The 17,641-nt window shown below is 40.6% G+C and overlaps 1 protein-coding gene across 1 annotated transcript; it reads left to right on the top strand.

The window, feature by feature from the left end:
* Positions 1-11,298: 11,298 nt before the first annotated feature.
* Positions 11,299-14,206, top strand: ZNF674 (zinc finger protein 674). Its single transcript, XM_081809360.1, has one exon. The coding sequence runs from the start codon at positions 11,947-11,949 to the stop codon at positions 13,627-13,629; it is 1,683 nt and encodes a 560-aa protein (XP_081665486.1). The 5' UTR covers positions 11,299-11,946; the 3' UTR covers positions 13,630-14,206.
* The last annotated feature ends 3,435 nt before the right edge of the window (positions 14,207-17,641 follow it).

Genomic DNA, 17,641 nt, shown 5'->3' with positions numbered 1-17,641 from the left:
CCCTATGCTCCTGTCTTGTTTCTCAAATTCCTCATATCAGTGAGATCATATGATATTTGTCTTTCTCTGATTGACTTATTTCACTTAGCATAATACCCTCTAGTTCCATCCACATTGTTGCAAATGGCAAGATTTCAGGGTTTTTTGATGGCTGCGTAATATTCCATTGTATATATATACACCACATCTTCTTTATCCATTCATCTGTTGATGGACATCTAGGCTCTTTCCATAGTTTGGCTGTTGTGGACATTGCTGCTGTAAACACGGGGGTGCACGTACCCCTTTGGATCACTACATTTGTATCTTTGGGGTAAATACCCAGTAGTGCAATTGCTGGGTCATAGGGTAGCTCTATTTTCAACTATAAATAAAATCTTAAAAAAAAAAAAAAAAGAATTGGTCAGATTTTGCTGGTTGGTTGTTATATTGAATAATTTTGAAGATTTTATTTATTTGAGAGAGAGAATGAGAGACAGAGCATGAGAGGGAGGAGGGTCAGAGGGAGAAGCAGACTCCCTGCTGAGCAGGGAGCCCGATGCAGGACTCGATCCTGGGACTCCAGGATCATGACCTGAGCCGAAGGCAATCACTTAACCAATTGAGCCACCCAGGCGCCCTATATTGAATAATTTTGGATTCTATCCTGAATAATGGAGATTGTTTTGTTGTTTTTAATCTTCGTTTATCACATAATACACCTGGTTAGATTCAGGCCACCAGTTTTGTCTCACCTTCTGTGGGTGTTAATTCTATTCAGTTCAGTTTTCAAAGCCTTTGCCATTTTTCTTTGCATCTTTCCTGTGTATGCACCATTCAGGGGTTAGTTTGAGACTTGAGTGGTGATTTAAGTCTTTGTGCAATTATCAAAGATTTTGCTTTCCTACTTCAGGTCTCTCTCAAGCATTTGTTATTCCGGTGTTACTCAGACTTGACCTGTGGTTTAAATCTTAGTTTAGTTCAGTTCTTAAAGCTTTGGTGTGAGGCTTTCCTTACCCCTGCATGCACAGTCCTTGGATGAGCTCAGAACTTGTGGAGGTTCATAGGCCATGGGAACAGAGTCTTGCAAAAATATGAGGGGGGACAAAAAGGAAACCCACTGTATGAGCTGCTTCTCTACCTTTTGACTCCCCCTCAGAGTGCCTGCTTTTGTTTATTTTTCAGAATCCTCAAGTAATTGCTTTACATATTTTGTCCAGAGTTTTTCGTTGCAAGAGCAGAATCAGTAGGAGAGAGAGGCTACGGTAGATCTCCTCCATTGTGGCCAGTAATGGAAACCTTGATTTTATTCATTCTTGCTTTTGTCTTTGTTATTTCTGTCCTTCTGCTAGTTTGAATTGAATATTTTCTCTTTTCCTTGTTTCATAAGGTAGAAGCTTAGGTCATTGCTTTAACAGCTTCCTTTTCTAATGTAAGCACTGGGAAAGCTTTGACTGTCTCTGAGTACTGATTTAGCTATTTTCACCCCTTTATTGTGGTATAATTAACTTATAAGAAATTGCATGTCTTTATAGTGCACAATCTGGTCAGTTTTGACATGCACACCCATGAATCCACCACCACAATCAAGATAATGAAATCATAGAATGAACTGGGAAGGATTTCCTCCCTTTTCAGTTCTTTGGAAGAATTTGTATAGAAGTTGGTATTATTTCTTCCTTAAATGTTCGATAGAATTCCCCCGTGAAGTCATCTGGGCCTAGAGTTTTCTTTGTAGAAAGATTTAAGCTATAGTTTCAATTTCTTCAGTAATATCTATTGAACCAGTATCTGGTTTATTCATATTATTTCATCTTTTTTTTTCTTTTGCATATAGTCTTTTTTTTTTAGTTTTATTATGTTATGTTAGTCACTATACAATACATCATTAGTTTTTGATGTGGTGATCCACGATCCATTGTTTTCGTATAACACCCAGTGCTCCATGCAGCATATTATTTCTTCTTCAATGAGCTTTGGTAATTTGTGTCTTTCAAGGAGTTTGTCTGTTTCACCTAAGTTGTCAAATTTCTTGGCATAAAGGTGTTCATAATATTCTTTTATTATCCTTTTAATTTCTGAGGGTCTGTGGTAGCCTCATTTCTAGTTTTAAAAGTCCGATCACATGTAGTCGTGAAAACTATGAACTTTATTGAAAGGGAAATCTCTCCCCCAACGAATGCCTGCTTCACTGCTTCAGGCTGGGCAGTTTTAGTGGCTAAAGAAGCATGCTCAGCTTTTTCTTTCTTTACTCTCCTCACTAGCTCTTCTCCCTTTTCCTCATCCCCCACTCGACGACTAGGCCATCTCTGGCTCCGTGGCTCCGTGGCTCCGTGGCTCCCTGGCTGAAGCAAGTGAGGAAGGAAGGAGATACAAAGGACAAAAATAGTTTGACCTGACTGATAAAGATGTAATTAGATATTGGTGCCCTCTGCACATGGCAGATTCCAAAGACCAATTCTTCTTCCTGCCCTTGGCACTTTAAGGTTTCCTTAGAGATGCCTCGGCTAGGGCCCTGATTGCAATTTTCTCCTTATAGGCAGTGTCTCTACTCCAAAAAGGCATTTAGCGTATCTCCTCCCTGTTTAGCAAACCTCCAGCCCCATGGCACACCTCCAGTCTCTCTTTGCTGAGGTCACCTTGATGCTAGCAGGAAGCCCCCTGTCCAAAGTAACCTGCCTGTTCACATCTAGAAGGGCCACATCTGCCTTGTAGTGTGTGTGTGTGTGTGTGTGTGTCCCTGGCACCTTGATCTCTTCACCCCCTATGCAACCTCTTTGCTGCCACAGACTACCTCAGCCCACCCGGCACCTGTAGTTTTTCTAGGTGCAGATTAGGTGCCAAGTCCTCTGTGTCCCCCAAACTCTAGCAGACATATATCAAGCAAGTTGTCTCCTTGAAGTCCTTACTAGATTAGGGGTCAGATGAACATACTCCTCCCACCCCTGTTGTTGGAGAGAGAAGATACTACAGTTTTCCCACAGCTCTCCCAGAAGCAGTCTTCTTCCTCAGCTTATTCGACCTTAACCTCTTAGACTTTTAAGGTATATGTTAGTGCTGAGGGACATGGTGGTTTTATGAGGGACATAAATGGTTTTGACCTGCTCCTTTTAAGTCCTGCAAGGGTCTCTGGACTGGAGAAGCACTTGATAGGATTGTATTACCAGCCTTTGAAACAAAAAGTGCGCTTTTTTTTTCTTGTGATAAGAACTTTTAAGATTTACTCTCTTAGCAGCTTTCAAATATATAATACAGTATTATTATTAACTATAGTCAGCTTGCTTTACTTGGGTTTTAATATCGTGTTAAACCAATTCCCTAAGAGTATGGGTTGCAGCTGGGTGGGCAGATAGAACTTCCTGAAATATCTGCAACTTGAGGTTTGGAACAGGAAGCATCGATCGATGTTAAAATGCAAAGCTCTGTAACATTATGCGGCCAAACTGATAGTACAGACAGGGTGTGATTTAGATCAGGGCCGCCTAGTAGAACTTTCTGCACTGATGGCAGTGTTTTTTTCTGTCTCTCTGTGAAATTGTAACATGGGCACACTCTTTCCATTTTACTAATCTGGTAAGTGTGAATTGGTGTCTTACTGTAATTTCCATTTCCCATTCTAGTAAAGGTATTTATCATTTCATATGGTATTGACTCTTTGGATTTCCTCCTCTGTGGCTTGCCTGTTCACGTCCTTCGTGTTTTTGATGGGGTGTTTGTCTTTTTTTTATTGATTTAAATGGGTTCTTCATATATTCTAGATTCCAATTTTGTGTGTAGTCAGTATCTTAGTTTGGGCTACTGAGGTGTTTTTCAAGTAGAAGTTTTGATTGTAATGTAATCACATTTATCAGTTTCTCGCTAGTTGGTGCTTTTTGTGTAAATTGAAGTAATTTTTTTCTGGTTGAGGTCATAAAGATGTTATCACATAATATTCTCCCAACAGTTGAAAATTTTGCTTTTTTTTTTTTTTTTCTTTTTTACTTTCTTACAATCTGCCTGGAATTTGTTTTTATGTAACTCGTGAGGAAGGAGCTCTTAGTTCACCTTTTTTCCCCACGTGGACACCCACTCATACCATGCCATGTCTGGAACTCTTTCCACGATGGTAGGTGACACCAGGTCAGTCAGAGGTCAAGTTGCCCAGATGCGCGGGTCTATGCTGAGGCTTTCTCTTTTGTTCCATTGGTCTGTTTGTCCCTCTGCCACTATCATTATTCAAATGAGTTAAAAAATATAAAGCCCTTAAAACCGCCTGACACTTAGCGAACGGCACGTAAATGTCAGCTGCTGCACCATTCTTACCGTTGCTGATGTTGGTAATAGCTCGTCGGATGACTCCCCCTTATGTCCTTTGACTCCTTGGTCATTCATATAGGAATTTTAGGATTGGTTTCTCAAGGTCTATGGAAAACCCTGTTTGGGATCCCTAATGCAATTGCACTGTGTTTGGAGACGAGCTGGGAGTAGGTTGGGGATGGGCATCTTGACACTATTGAGTTTTCCTGTCAGTGAACTCTTAACTCAGCTTCTCTTTTCTGCCATTCAGTAGTGTTTTGAATTTGTCTTCAGGAAGTGCTTGCATATCTTTTGTTAGATTTATTCCTAGATATCTCTTAGTTATTACAGCAATTGTGATTGAGATCTTTTTTTTCCTATTACATTTTCCAGTTGGTAAATACTAGTGCATGAGAATGCTAGTGATGTTTATATATTCAACTTGTGAACAGAAACCTTTCTAGATGCTTTTCTTAATAGTTTTTAGATTCTCTTGAGTCTTCTGTGTAAACAGTTCTCTTCATAAAAACAATTTTGTCTTTTCCTTTCCAATTATACATTTTCCCATTGACTGATGAATGGATAAAGAAGAGGTGGTGTGTGTGTGTGTGTGTGTGTGTATATGATGGAATATTAGCCATCAAATCTTGATGAAATCTTGCCGTTTGCAATGACATGGATGGAACAAGAGGGTATTATGCTAAGTGAAACAAGTCAGTCAGAAAAAGACAAATACCATATGATCTCACTCGTATGTGGAACTTAAGAAACAAAACAGATGAACATAGGGGAAGGGAAAGAAAAGAGACGAAGGCAAACCTTCAGAGACTCTTAACTATAGAGAGCAAACTGAGAGTTGCTGGAGGGGAGGTGGGAAGGGGGATGGGCTAAATGGGTGATGGGCATTAAGGAGGGTACTGGTTGGGATGAGCACTGGGTGTTATATGTAAGTGATGAATCACTAAATTCTACTCCTGAAACCAATATTACACTACATGTTAACTATGATTTAAATTAGAACTTAAAAAAAAACCCCAATTGCACATTTTCTTTCTTTTTCCTATATTAGTCAGGGCCTGTAGTATAGTGTTTAATAGAGGTAGTGATAGTGAATTCCCTGTTTGTTTCTGATTTTAATGAAAATAATGGGGACAGTGATAGTAATATAATGATAGGGAGTATCTGAGTGTTTGCTGTGTTCTGGATGCTTTGTACATACTTAATCCTCTGAACAACCCTATCAAGTAGGCTGGTTGGTATCCTCATTTTATAGATGAGAAAACTGAGGCACAGAGAGATGACAGAGCTCCTCCAGCTCACCATTAAGTATATTTGCTGGGGTATGTTGAAAGCTCCCTTTCATCAAAAGCTTCTTTTATATTCCTAGTTTGCTAAGACTTTCTTAAAAATCGTAAGGGGCACCTGGACGGCTCAGTTGGTTGAGCATCCAACTCTTGATTTCAGCTCAGGTCATGATCTCAGGGTCATGGGATCAAGCCCCAAATCAGGCTCTGTGCTCAGTGCAGAGTCTGCTTGTCCCTCCCCCTCTGCTCCTCTCCTGCTCGTGCACTCGCTCGCTTGCTCTCTCTCTCTCTCAAATAAATAAAATCTTTTAAAAAATCAAGAATGGATGTTATATTTTCTCAAATGCTTATTTTCTGCATCTATTGAGAAGATGATTTTTTTCTCCTTAATCTGTTAATGTGGTGGATTATATTAATAGATATTAATATAATAGATAATTGAACTGTGGGGCGCCTGGGTGGCTCAGTCGTTAAGCGTCTGCCTTCAGCTCAGGTCATGATCCCAGGGTCCTGGGATCGAGCCCCACATCGGGCTCCCTGCTCCGCGGGAAGCCTGCTTCTCCCTCTCCCACTCCCCCTGCTTCTGTTCCCTCTCTCGCTGTGTGTCTCTCTCTCAAATAAATAAATAATAAATACTATACACACACACACACACACATATATATATAAAATTGAACTGTTCTTGCATTCCTGTGCTTAAACTCTACTTCATTGTGAAGCATTTTTTTTTAATTCATTGAAGTCAGTCTACTCAAGTTTAAGAGTTTTGCATTAATGTTTAGAGATGAGTTAGATTTCCTGGCCTTGCGCCGGCCTCTTACTCTCGTAGACACGGTTATACTGGCTACATAAAACAGACCGGGTACTTGCCCTTCTTTTTCTAGTTTCTGAAACTGTATTGACTAAAGTATACCTGTTCTTGTGAGGTGGTATCAATCATCTACAAAAACATCTGGATAGGATGCCCTTTTTTAGGGCAAGACTTTTGATTACAGAGTGAAGTTTATAATTTTTAAAATAATTGCTGATTTATTCATGTTTTGTACATCTTCTGTCAGTTCTGGTCATTTTTCTAGACAATTATGTTTCATTTGAGATTTCAAATTTACTGACTTAAGGCAGGATTCTCTTGATGAAAAGAAAAATAGGTTTGATTTTATCAAAGTAAATCTTGGCCAAGGTTTAAAGAATAAAATAAGTGTGGTAAAACTATAAAGAAAGTCAAAGGCATATAAACATAAAATTCAGGATAGTGATTATCTAAGAAGAAAGAAAATGAAATGGGCACATCAACTTCAAAGGGAACAATAATTTGGGGTTTTTTTTTTGTTTTTTAAGTAGGCTCCACACCCAACATGGGGCTTGAACTCATGACCCTGAGATCAAGAGTCGCATGCTCTACCAATGGAGCCAGCCAGGCGCCCCATGATAATTTGTTTTTTTAACAACTGGTGGATAGGCAGGTGTTTTTTGTATCACTATTCTTTATAATTTACTGTGTCTTCAAATAATTATGTAAAATTTTCTGCTACGGAAGATTGCTCACCTCACTGCCCCTGCCACTCACACACATACTCACACACAGAGACTTCTGGTTCCCCAATGTTCCCAATATGGTTATACCACAAATTTGGTTTCCAGCAGTACTGTTGCTTACGACATTATGACTGTGTAAACACTGGACACAGTTCATTTAGCTTTCCTGTATAACTTTTTGTTTCCTTTGGTTAATAATTGTTTTGTTTCTTTTATTTGCTTCTTTCTCTCTGTACTTACCACCAGTTCAACTTTAATACTCCATATCCAGCTGTCTAGAGTGACTCTGAATGCTTCCAGAACTATCAGGGGTTCCATCAGTGTTCTTCCCCTGAGTTTGTCTGGAGCCATCTGACCCTCTCCCTTCTGGGTGGATTATCCTCATTCCTGCTCGTGCCTCTGCCATCCTCACATCCTTCACCATTACTCAGGGGATTCCCGCTACTTTCTGCATTGTTGGAGTCCCCATTTGCTTTATGCCATGACTTCTTCCATATTTCACTGGAGCACATTCTTCCAGTACCTAACTAAGAAAGAATGTAGGTCCATGGGAGGTAAATTTTTTGAGATTTTTTTTTAATATCTAGACGTGTTTGTTATCCTTGTCCTAGATGGAGAGTTGAGCTTGGGGTAGAGTTCTAGGATGGACATTTCTTTCCCTTAGACTTTTGAAGGCATTGAGCCATTGTCTTCTGATTTTCAGTTCCTTTTGAGAACTCAATCTATTCTGATTATTGATACCTGGTATCAATTTATTTCTTCTGTCTGTAAGCTTAACCCCCTCCTCCCCTTTATCTCATGCTGTCTGACTTTTCTCCGTGTGCCCTGATGTGGGATCATTTTCACCAGTATTGTTGCGCCCTGGGGTAGGAGATAAATCCCCACAGGGATAGTTGTTCCGTTCTCGTGCAGAGCCAAGATGCTGCAGAGCTGGACGGCTACATTTCAAGTCAAGTGGCCAGCACGGTTTTTTAAAAAGCCCTTTTCACTTTGTGGAACGTTCCAAGTTGACCCAGTAAAAATAGGCGCCTCAGGCCAAAAAATCATCAGCCTCTAATGGTCAGGCATCTAGGCTCCCAGAAGAGAACAGGCGTTCAGTGCCCCAAGCCGGCAAAATAGTCTTATCAACATAGGGAACGTTCCGAAAGCTGAATTCCCAGACTTGAGCCAGGCGCGTGGCTTGCTGTGTTAGCACTTGCCTGCCCACTACCTTTACTGGTGCTCTTTATTTCTTCGTGTGGGTTTGAGTTCCCATATTGTGTCCTTTCTTTCTTAGAGCGGAGCTCCAAGTTAGGTCAACAAGTGAGGATGGGGCTTTTGATGGAGGCCCAAAACACGTCAGCCCCTCAGGCTGCTGGGAGGCTGCCAGTTTTCACTGCTTATGGGCCAGAGTTGGGGAGCCGGTGGCTTGGGGTAGGGGGAGAAGAGGTGAGTAGCGCCAAGTGAAACACTACAGATTTGGCTCTTCTCACTGGTTCTTCTTGAATAAATGCTTCTTGATTCCTTGTATGCCTTTGGTTGATTTCCAAAGTCTTGAAAGGATAGATATTGATAATTTTGCCAGTATTTTCATTGCTTTCGTGGGGGAGATTTACTGAGATCCTCGCTGTCTTTCCAGAAGTCCTGCCTTAGGGCATTTCTCTTAAAACTACAGAAAAGTACAGAAAATCATCATTGTAACTAATACCTGTGTACTTACCTCCCAGAAGTAGCAAATGTCAATATTTTGATACTTGCTGGTGGTGTTTTCTTTAATAAAAGAAATAGAGGTTTACAAATAAAGGTCAAGGCCTCTTTTCCTTTCCTGAGGCCTGTTCCTCTCATTCACTCCCCAGGCAAACAGTATCATGAATTTGGTGACTATCCTTCTAATCGATGTTTTTATACTTGCAGTACATAGATTTGTATCTGTAATCATATAGTGTTCCTTTTGTAAATTTACCAGATTACTGGGCTTGAACTGTAAGGTTTTTTCTAAAACTTTCTTTCTGTATTCAGCGTTGCCCTTTGAGCTTCACCTCTGCTGATACATTACATTTAGTTCATTCATTTTAACTCTGGTATAGCATTCTAGCATCTGAGTATTGCAGTCCATCGATCCATACCTCCATTACTGGGAAATTTCATTGTTTATATTTATTGCCATTCTTGTACATGTATCCTGGCCCACACTTGCAGAATTTTCTCTGTGGTGTAACTACAAGTGTAAGACATAGTAGGGTATGTACATTTTTAACATTACTGGATGTTGTTTACCTTTCTTCTCTCCCATCCGTAGAATCAGTTTGCTTTGTATATTTAAGAATTCTGCATCTGTTTGGGGCGCCTGGCTGACCCAGTCAGTGGAGCATGTGACTCTCGATCTCAGGGTTGTAGGTTTGAGCCCCGTGTTACAAATAAAATCTTTAAAAAAAAGAGTTCTGCCTCTACTTAAGTGAAATTGCTTCGTAATATTCTCATATTCTGTTATTTGCTTTTGGCATCAAGATCATTCAGTTTTATATAACATAAGCATTGTTTTACCACCTGTGTTTTGGTTGTTAAGTACCAGGTACATCTCTTTCCATAATTTTATTTTCAACATTTCTCTCTCATTTTGCTCTAATTATCTTTGGAAAACATAAAGCTGATTTTGAAAAATACAATTTAATATGATTGACCTTTAACTAATGGGGTTAATATATATTTATTGTGCCATTACTATGTTAGTATTTCTTCTTTTCTTGTATTGTCTATATATCCTGCTTTTTCTTTACCTTTTTTTTTTTTAAAGACTTTATTTTAGAGAGAGCAAGAGAGCGAGCAGGGGTAGGGGCAGAGGGAGAGGGAGAGAATCTCAAGCAGACTCCATGCTGAGTGCGGAGCCCGACACGGGGCTCCACATGACCCGAGCCAAAATCAGGAGTCAGATACCCAACCTACTGAGCCACCCAGGTGCCCCTCTTTACCTCTTTCTTCCTGCCCTTATTGCATTTTTACACCCCTCCCCCTGACTTTTTCCCTTTGGTTATTTTCCTCCTGAAATATTCAAATATCAAGCATTATTGTTAGCCAGGCTTTGTGTGTGATAAATTCCCTGCCTTTTCTTGTCCAAAACCACTTTTATTTGTCACCTTTCTTTGTGATAATTTATCTGGGGATAGAGTTCTAAGATAACATCAAGCTTCTCTCAGGACTTCGAATACACTGTTTAATCTTTTGGCTTCTTTTATTGCTGATGAAGTCTGATGTTGATCTAATTGTTTCTTTGTAGGTGATTTAAAAAATTTCTCTATGGTAGCTTTCCATACTTAACTTTCTGACTTAAAAGTCTTGTGGTTCCACTAAACTATGTCCAGGTTCAGTTTCGCTTTTATTTACCACACTCAGGACTCTGGACATTCGGTGGTAGGATGTGTACCTTTCTTCCATCTAGAAAACTATCAGTCATTGTCTCTTCAAATACTGCCTAGCTCAGGGGTCCCTAAGACCACTACCATATTTAGAGATTTTCGAGAAGGACTCATGGGACTCTACATAGAGTTGTATCTATAGCTACGATTTATTAAAGCAGTGTAGTAAGGATAGTCTACTAGATCACAAGGGGAAAAGACACTAGCAGAGTCTGGACGAATCCATGTACAGGATTCCTTATGCTCTCGGGTCACACAGGGCACACTTCTCCCAACAGAGAAAATGCAACAACATGTGTGCCCAGGGAAGCCCCTTGGAAACTCAGTACCCTCGGTGGCTCTGCCTAGCACATACCAAAATTCCAGACTCACAGAAGGAAAGGAAATGTTCAGCATAAATCACATTGTTTGTACAAGCAGCCTTATCAGTTAGGGAATAGTGGAGACATTCCTGAACTCCAAATTCCCAGATGTCAGCCAGGGCCCAACCTTGCAGGCTAGACTTTCTAAGTATGGCAGTCTCAGGGCTGCTCTATGAATCCTTTTCTTGGCATAGTGCCCCTGTCCCTTTCTCTCTATTCTTTCCATTTGGATTTTCTATTAAACCTATGGTGGAACTTACATTTTTCTCTTTGTCTTAGCCTATTTCCATTTTGTTAGCTCTTTATGTTACATTCTGGGTGACTTCCTAAGGTCTGTCATCTGATTCATTAAATCTGTCTTTATCTGTGACTAGTCTGCTGTTCAACCTATTTAGAGTTTTAATAATATCTGTATTTTCTATTTATATGTTTCTTTTTTCAAATGTTCCCTTTTTTACCCCATAATATAGCTCTTACTCTCTTTCTTTGAATATTTGAAATTTTAAAGTCTAGATTTTTCTGTTAGCTGCAGTTCTAGGAATGGGGTATCTTTAAATGTATCTGCTGATTCTCTCTCAAGATGGTTCATTTCCTTGTGAGGTTTAAATTATTTTACTGTGAACTCTTCAGTGAGAATTGGTTTTCCATAGAAGTTCTGTGAGTCCTAAGCTATAAAAACATAAGAATATATCTTTTAGCGTTTGCCACTCCTAGGAACCTACGAATAACAGGACCAATTTTTATGTTAATTTTTCAGCTTGTGGGCTCTTTACTAAAACTATGATATTTTCAGATTGAGTTACATTACTAGGCCTTTGCTTTCTTATATATTATATCTTTCTTTCCAGTTTCCTTGACCAGTGGGGAGTCTTTTTAGCTCCCCACTAACAAACATGGAAGCCCCTTGTGATTCCAGCTGTAAGTGGGAATTACATACCAGTTTCCTGAACATTTTTGCCCTGTGGTCTGGATTTCACTGCAAATCCTCAAACTTCAGTTTCTGTTCACCCCATCACTTTAAATTTCCACTTCACTTTTGACACCTAATACATTTCTTGGTTTTGAGCTTGACTATGTATTAAATTACTTTTGTTAAATATGGGCCAGCATTTCTTTGTGTTTACAGTCAGAGGAGGTGGTGCTAGTGAGGCATGGAGGGAGCCCATCCACATCAGCTCAAGTCCTACTGATAGGAGTTCACAGCAAGATGTTTATGAACTAATATTATCCCATAACATTATAGTAGAAATGTTTACAAGTTTGATGAGTTCTTTGCAATTTTTTATAGAATTCTGGCAAGTTGATGACCAGATAGACAACCACAAGGAAAGCCAAAACCAACTTCTGTGGCAAACTGCATTAGTAGACAAGGAAACACAGAAGGATCAAAGCGGCCAAGAATTCACAAGCTTCAGAAAAATCATTTATCCAAACACAGACTTTGTTTCTATAAGACAAAGACTCCCTAAATACTATTCCTGGGGAAGGTGTTCAAAACATAATTTAAACTTTCTTTGTCAAAATAGAAGCTATGTAAGAAAGAAAGATGATGAATGTCAGGCACATTGGAAATTATGCTTCCATTCTAATCTCAATAATGCTCAACCTGCAGAGAAATTTTTTGAGCCCAATCAACGTGGAAGAGCCCTCCACCAGAAGCAAGCACTTAATAAAACTCAAAGAATTCAAACTAGGGAGAAACTCTATGAGTGTTATGAATGTGGGAAAGTGTTTATCCAGAAAGCAAACCTTGTAGTACATCAGAGAACTCACACAGGAGAGAAGCCTTATGAATGCTTTGAATGTGCAAAAGCCTTCAGCCAGAAGTCAACCCTCATTGCTCACCAGAGAACTCACACAGGGGAGAAGCCCTATGAATGCAGCGAATGTGGAAAAACCTTTATCCAGAAGTCAACTCTGATTAAACACAAGCGAACTCACACAGCAGAGAAACCATTTGTATGTGGTGAATGTGCAAAAGCCTTTAAGAGTTCATATCACCTTATTAGACATGAGAAAACACACATTAGGCAAGCATTTTATGAAGGAATCCACTTTGGTAAGTCCAGCCTTATGCATCAAAGGACTCATAATGGTGAGAAACCTGAGTGTAATAAACATGGGAAACCCTTTGATGAGAAAGACAACCCCATTAAACACCAGAGATCTCACACAAAAGAGAAACTTTATGAGTGCAGTAAATGTGGGAAAAGCTTCAGGGGAAAGTCACACCTCTCTGTTCATCAGAGAATTCATACAGGGGAGAAGCCTTATGAATGCAGCATATGTGGGAAGACTTTCAGTGGGAAATCACACCTCTCTGTCCATCATAGAACTCATACAGGAGAGAAGCCTTATGAATGCAGAAGATGTGGAAAAGCGTTTGGTGAAAAGTCAACCCTTATTGTACATCACAGAACTCACACAGGAGAGAAACCCTATAAATGCAATGAGTGTGGGAAAGCCTTCAGCGAGAAGTCACCACTGATAAAACATCAGAGAATTCATACAGGGGAAAGGCCCTATGAATGCAGTAACTGTGGGAAAGCATTCAGTAGGAAGTCAACTCTCATTAAACATCAGAGAATCCACACAGGGGAAAAACCCTACAAATGCAGTGAATGTGGGAAAGCCTTTAGTGTGAAATCCACTCTCATTGTACATCACAGAACTCATACGGGAGAAAAACCCTATGAATGCAGGGACTGTGGAAAAGCCTTCAGTGGGAAGTCGACTCTCATTAAACATCAGAGAAGTCATACAGGAGATAAAACCTATTAAGATACTTGAGAGTGAGAGAATGTCACTATTCGTTATACCTCATTATGTATCACTTCATCCTGGGGAGTAACCTTATAAATGTCAAGAATGTCAGAAAGTCTTCAGGTATTATTTAATGTTCCTTTAATATAATAAATGGTACAAAAGCATAATTCCAGAAGCATGTAATAAATGTGATCAGTTTTTTACCCAGAATTCTTACCCACGAGTGGAAAATTGTACATCAGAGAATTTGGGGAAATGTTTGTGGTAATCTGTTAAGTGAAAAAACGGATTATAAAACAATATACCATATGGTTTACATTGTAAAAAAAAATAGGAAGGATAGGCACCATTGTATCAGTGATTCTGGGTGGTAGAAAAATGGCAACTTTATGATGAGTAAAATTGTATGCACATATATATTTGTGTTATATTTATATCTATTTTAGGTGTGTGTATGTAGGTAGGTAGAACAAAAAGCTAGGAAGGAAATATACCAAATTATTAAGCAAATTATCATTTGGGTGTTGGGAAATTGATTTTTAAATGTTTTGAGCATAGTCTCCAGGAACTACCAATAAATTGTTTAAAGTAATCCTGTGTATATTTGATTCTGTCTTCCCATCCATTTTCCCTTTCAGCTTTGTCTTTGGTTTTGAGAATGTATTTTGCATGTTGAGAATGGGTATCCTGTGATTTTAATATCTGTATGTGATTTTTTTATAAAAATAAAAATACCTCAGGGGGTGCCTGGGTGGCTCAGTCAGTTAAGCATCTGCCTTCGGGTCAGGTCATGATCCCAGGGTTCTGGGATCAAGCCCCGCATCGGGCTCCCTGCTCTGCAGCAAGCCTGCTTCTCCCTCTCCCACTCCCCCTGCTTGTGTTCCCTCTCTCGCTGTGTCTTCTTTCTGTCAAATAAATAAAATCTTTAAAAAATATAAATAAAAATAAATAAAAATACCTCCATAGTTCACCAAATCCTGTGACATAAGTTACCAGCTAACAGATTTTTACAAATGAGATGTAGTGAATGGTCAAAGATAACCACAAGTAACGAGACGAAACTGACTTCTGACACCAAATACAAAGCTCATTTCACTGTGGTATCTGTGAATGCTACTTGCTCACATTCCTTCCTTCTCTTCTTGTCCTATTATCAGCACTTGTATCGGGCACATCCCAGGTGACCCCAATGAATTGTGCCCTATATAATCCTCTCCCCTTGAGTGTGGGCAGAACTGAGACTTGCTTCTAGACAACAGATTATGGCGAAAATGAAGTGATGTCGCTCCTGTGAGTATGTCATATAAACTCCATCTTAGCAGACTGGAAAGAAACTTTCCTTGCTGGTCTGATGAGGTAAGCAGCCATGTGGAGGAAGCGCATGGGCCAAAGAACTGCAGCTGGCTTCTAGGACCTGTGGGAACCCTGAGCTAAGACAGTAGGACTGGAGTGGCAAAACCTTGGAGACAAGAGAAGTGAAGAAAAATAAGCCCAATAGAGCTTTTTCCCACAAGGAGCTGGTCGGTAAATGGTGTAAGATAAATTCAGAGATGCACAACAGCCAAGTGCCTGAGGTACCAAGGAGCACTTTCAGCAGAACCATGTACCAAGGTGATCAAACTTGGACTTCAGATCCCACCAGTGATGAAGGGCCCTGGTAAATGCCCCAAGACTCTCAGTTGGAATCTCTGAAGGACTTCAGGAATTAGGAGGAAGTAAATATAAACCAGAAAACCAGATCTTTAAAAGATTGATACCTCAGCTTGAATTAGCTCACTAACTGAATTAAGGTAATTTATATAACTGCCTGTCAGGAACTAGATAGAGCTCATCTAGAGTTTATACAATTTCTCACGCACTGTGGTATTCAACTGAAAATTGCCAAGCACACCCAGAGTCAAGTTAAGAAAAAAGTGGACAGCAGAAAGCAGACCCACAAGTAATTCAGGCATAGGAAACACAAGTCATGGTCTTTATTTTTTTAAAGATTTTATTTATTTGACAGCACAAGCAGGGGGAGCGGCAGGCAGAGGGAGAGGGAGAAGCAGGCCCTCCACTGAGCAGGGAGCCTGATGCAGGACTCAATCCCAGGACTCTGGGATTATGACCCGAGCCAAAGGCAGACGTCCAACTGACTGAGCCACCCAGGCGCCCCAAGTCATGGTCTTTAAAATAACTGAATAATATGAACAAGAAAATATAAAATGAAATTCTTAGGGAAATGCAAATTATTTCCAATAATTATTTACTTTTTGCCTACTGCTTTATTTTCCTGGAGTTTCTAATTGCCCCCCCTTTTTTTTTCATTTTTCCAGGGTCACAAACATACCGTCCAATCTATGGAGGTTTTTTCTCTGGTATTAGAATTCAGGGTAGTTATTTATTTTTTTTAAAGATTTTATTTATTTTTTTGACAGAGAGAGACATAGCGAGAGCAGGAACACAAGCAGGGGGAGCGGGAGAGGAGAAGCAGGCTTCCCGCGGAGCAGGGAGCCCGATGCGGGGCTCAATCCCAGGACCCCGGGATCATGACCTGAGCCGAAGGCAGACGCTTAACGACTGAGCCACCCAGGCGCCCAGGGTAGTTATTACCTGAGGGGGATGGCTGAGAAAGGGCAGAGGGAGGAGCCTCAATGCAAGCTAGAAACTTTTCTCCAAAGAATAGTTCCTGCAGATGGTGTTGCTATACTCCCAAATCCTCATGGACTCTACTGTGACTCTCATACAGGGACCTTCCAGAGGCTCCATCCATCATTTCTACATGCCATAGTCTCGTCAAGCACCATATGATATGCTAGGTCATATAGCCCAAGAGACAGTGCACATAGTAGACCAGACCTATTTCAAAGTACATTCTTGCTCTGGGCCATACTAAAAATCAGCATTTTGTGTTATTCAGTAAATGGTCTGGAGCAGTGTGACAGAATGGGGTTTATGGTGTCTAACAGGGTCCAGCAGTGGTTCCTCAAAAGGAGTATCCTCGGGGCGCCTGGGTGGCTCAGTCGTTTAGTGTCTGCCTTCAGCTCAGGTCATGGTCCCAGGGTCCTGGGATCGAGCCCCGCGTGGGGCTCCCTGCTGGGCGGGAAGCCTGCTTCTCCCTTTCCCACTCCCCCTGCTTGTGCTCCCTCTCTCGCTGTGTCTCTCTTTGTCAAATAAATAAATAAAATCTTTAAAAAAAAAAAAAAGGAGTATCCTCTCTTGCAGGTGCCACGGCCTCCCTCCAAAGTCTCAGGGACCTGAGTCTCACACTGCAACTTTTCCCACCACTGACACCCTTGACACCATAGGGTCAGCCAGATCATGGGTCCAAGCAATAAGCCTGCTTGTGCTACAGCCTGGGCTTGCTACGGTCTTTCCTGCCTTAGGCCCCCCTCAAAGCTGGCAGCCTTCTGTCACCCGGTACGTGGGCCAGAGAAGTACTTCTAGGTATGGAATACGTTCCCTCCAGATTCTGAAGAGGCCTGTATTTCTCTTTTGTGAAGTTAAACTTTGTGTGTTTGAGCTTGTGGTAGTTTAAACCCATTATCCCATTATTCTAACTGGTTTCTGCAAGGGTCACAATGATGAATTAAACAGAGATATGATTAAGGACCACTAAATCCCCTGCATCCTTTAAGCCTTTACTAGTGGCACTGATCTCCATCATCCCCTAGGGTGCAATATTTGTTTCAGTTTACCATCTTGGTTGGTGGGGGAAGGAAAAAGCAAGAGCTTTCCATTTTGTTTTCCCCACTATGAAGGATCTTACTACACAGGCCAAGGACCCAACATGGACATTAATCCAACAGCTAAGACTGGGAAATGACCACTGGGCATGTCTGCAGATGCAGGGGGCCACTGTGAGTTGGACTTAAGCTAGGACTCAGCCCCCACACTAATAGGAGGGCCATGATGATGCTTTGAGTGTCTGGGTATTCATGTGAACTCAGAAAGCTATGTCCAGCAGTCCTAAAAACATCTGGGAATTCCCCCTTTTCTCAGTGTATAGTGACCCAAATAAATGGCCATAGGTTCGGGGGTGGGGGGA

Source organism: Leptonychotes weddellii, chromosome X (assembly GCF_054177405.1).
Source record: "Leptonychotes weddellii isolate Sample4059 chromosome X, ASM5417740v2, whole genome shotgun sequence".
Taxonomy (NCBI): Eukaryota; Metazoa; Chordata; class Mammalia; order Carnivora; family Phocidae; genus Leptonychotes; species Leptonychotes weddellii.
Note: the sequence above shows the minus strand (reverse complement) of the source record. Positions and strands in the feature narration are given on the sequence as shown.

Bases quoted from the DNA above. Each gene is read 5' to 3' on its own strand.
- ZNF674 (XM_081809360.1), top strand. From the start codon at position 11,947: ATGGGCCAGCATTTCTTTGTGTTTACAGTCAGAGGAGGTGGTGCTAGT.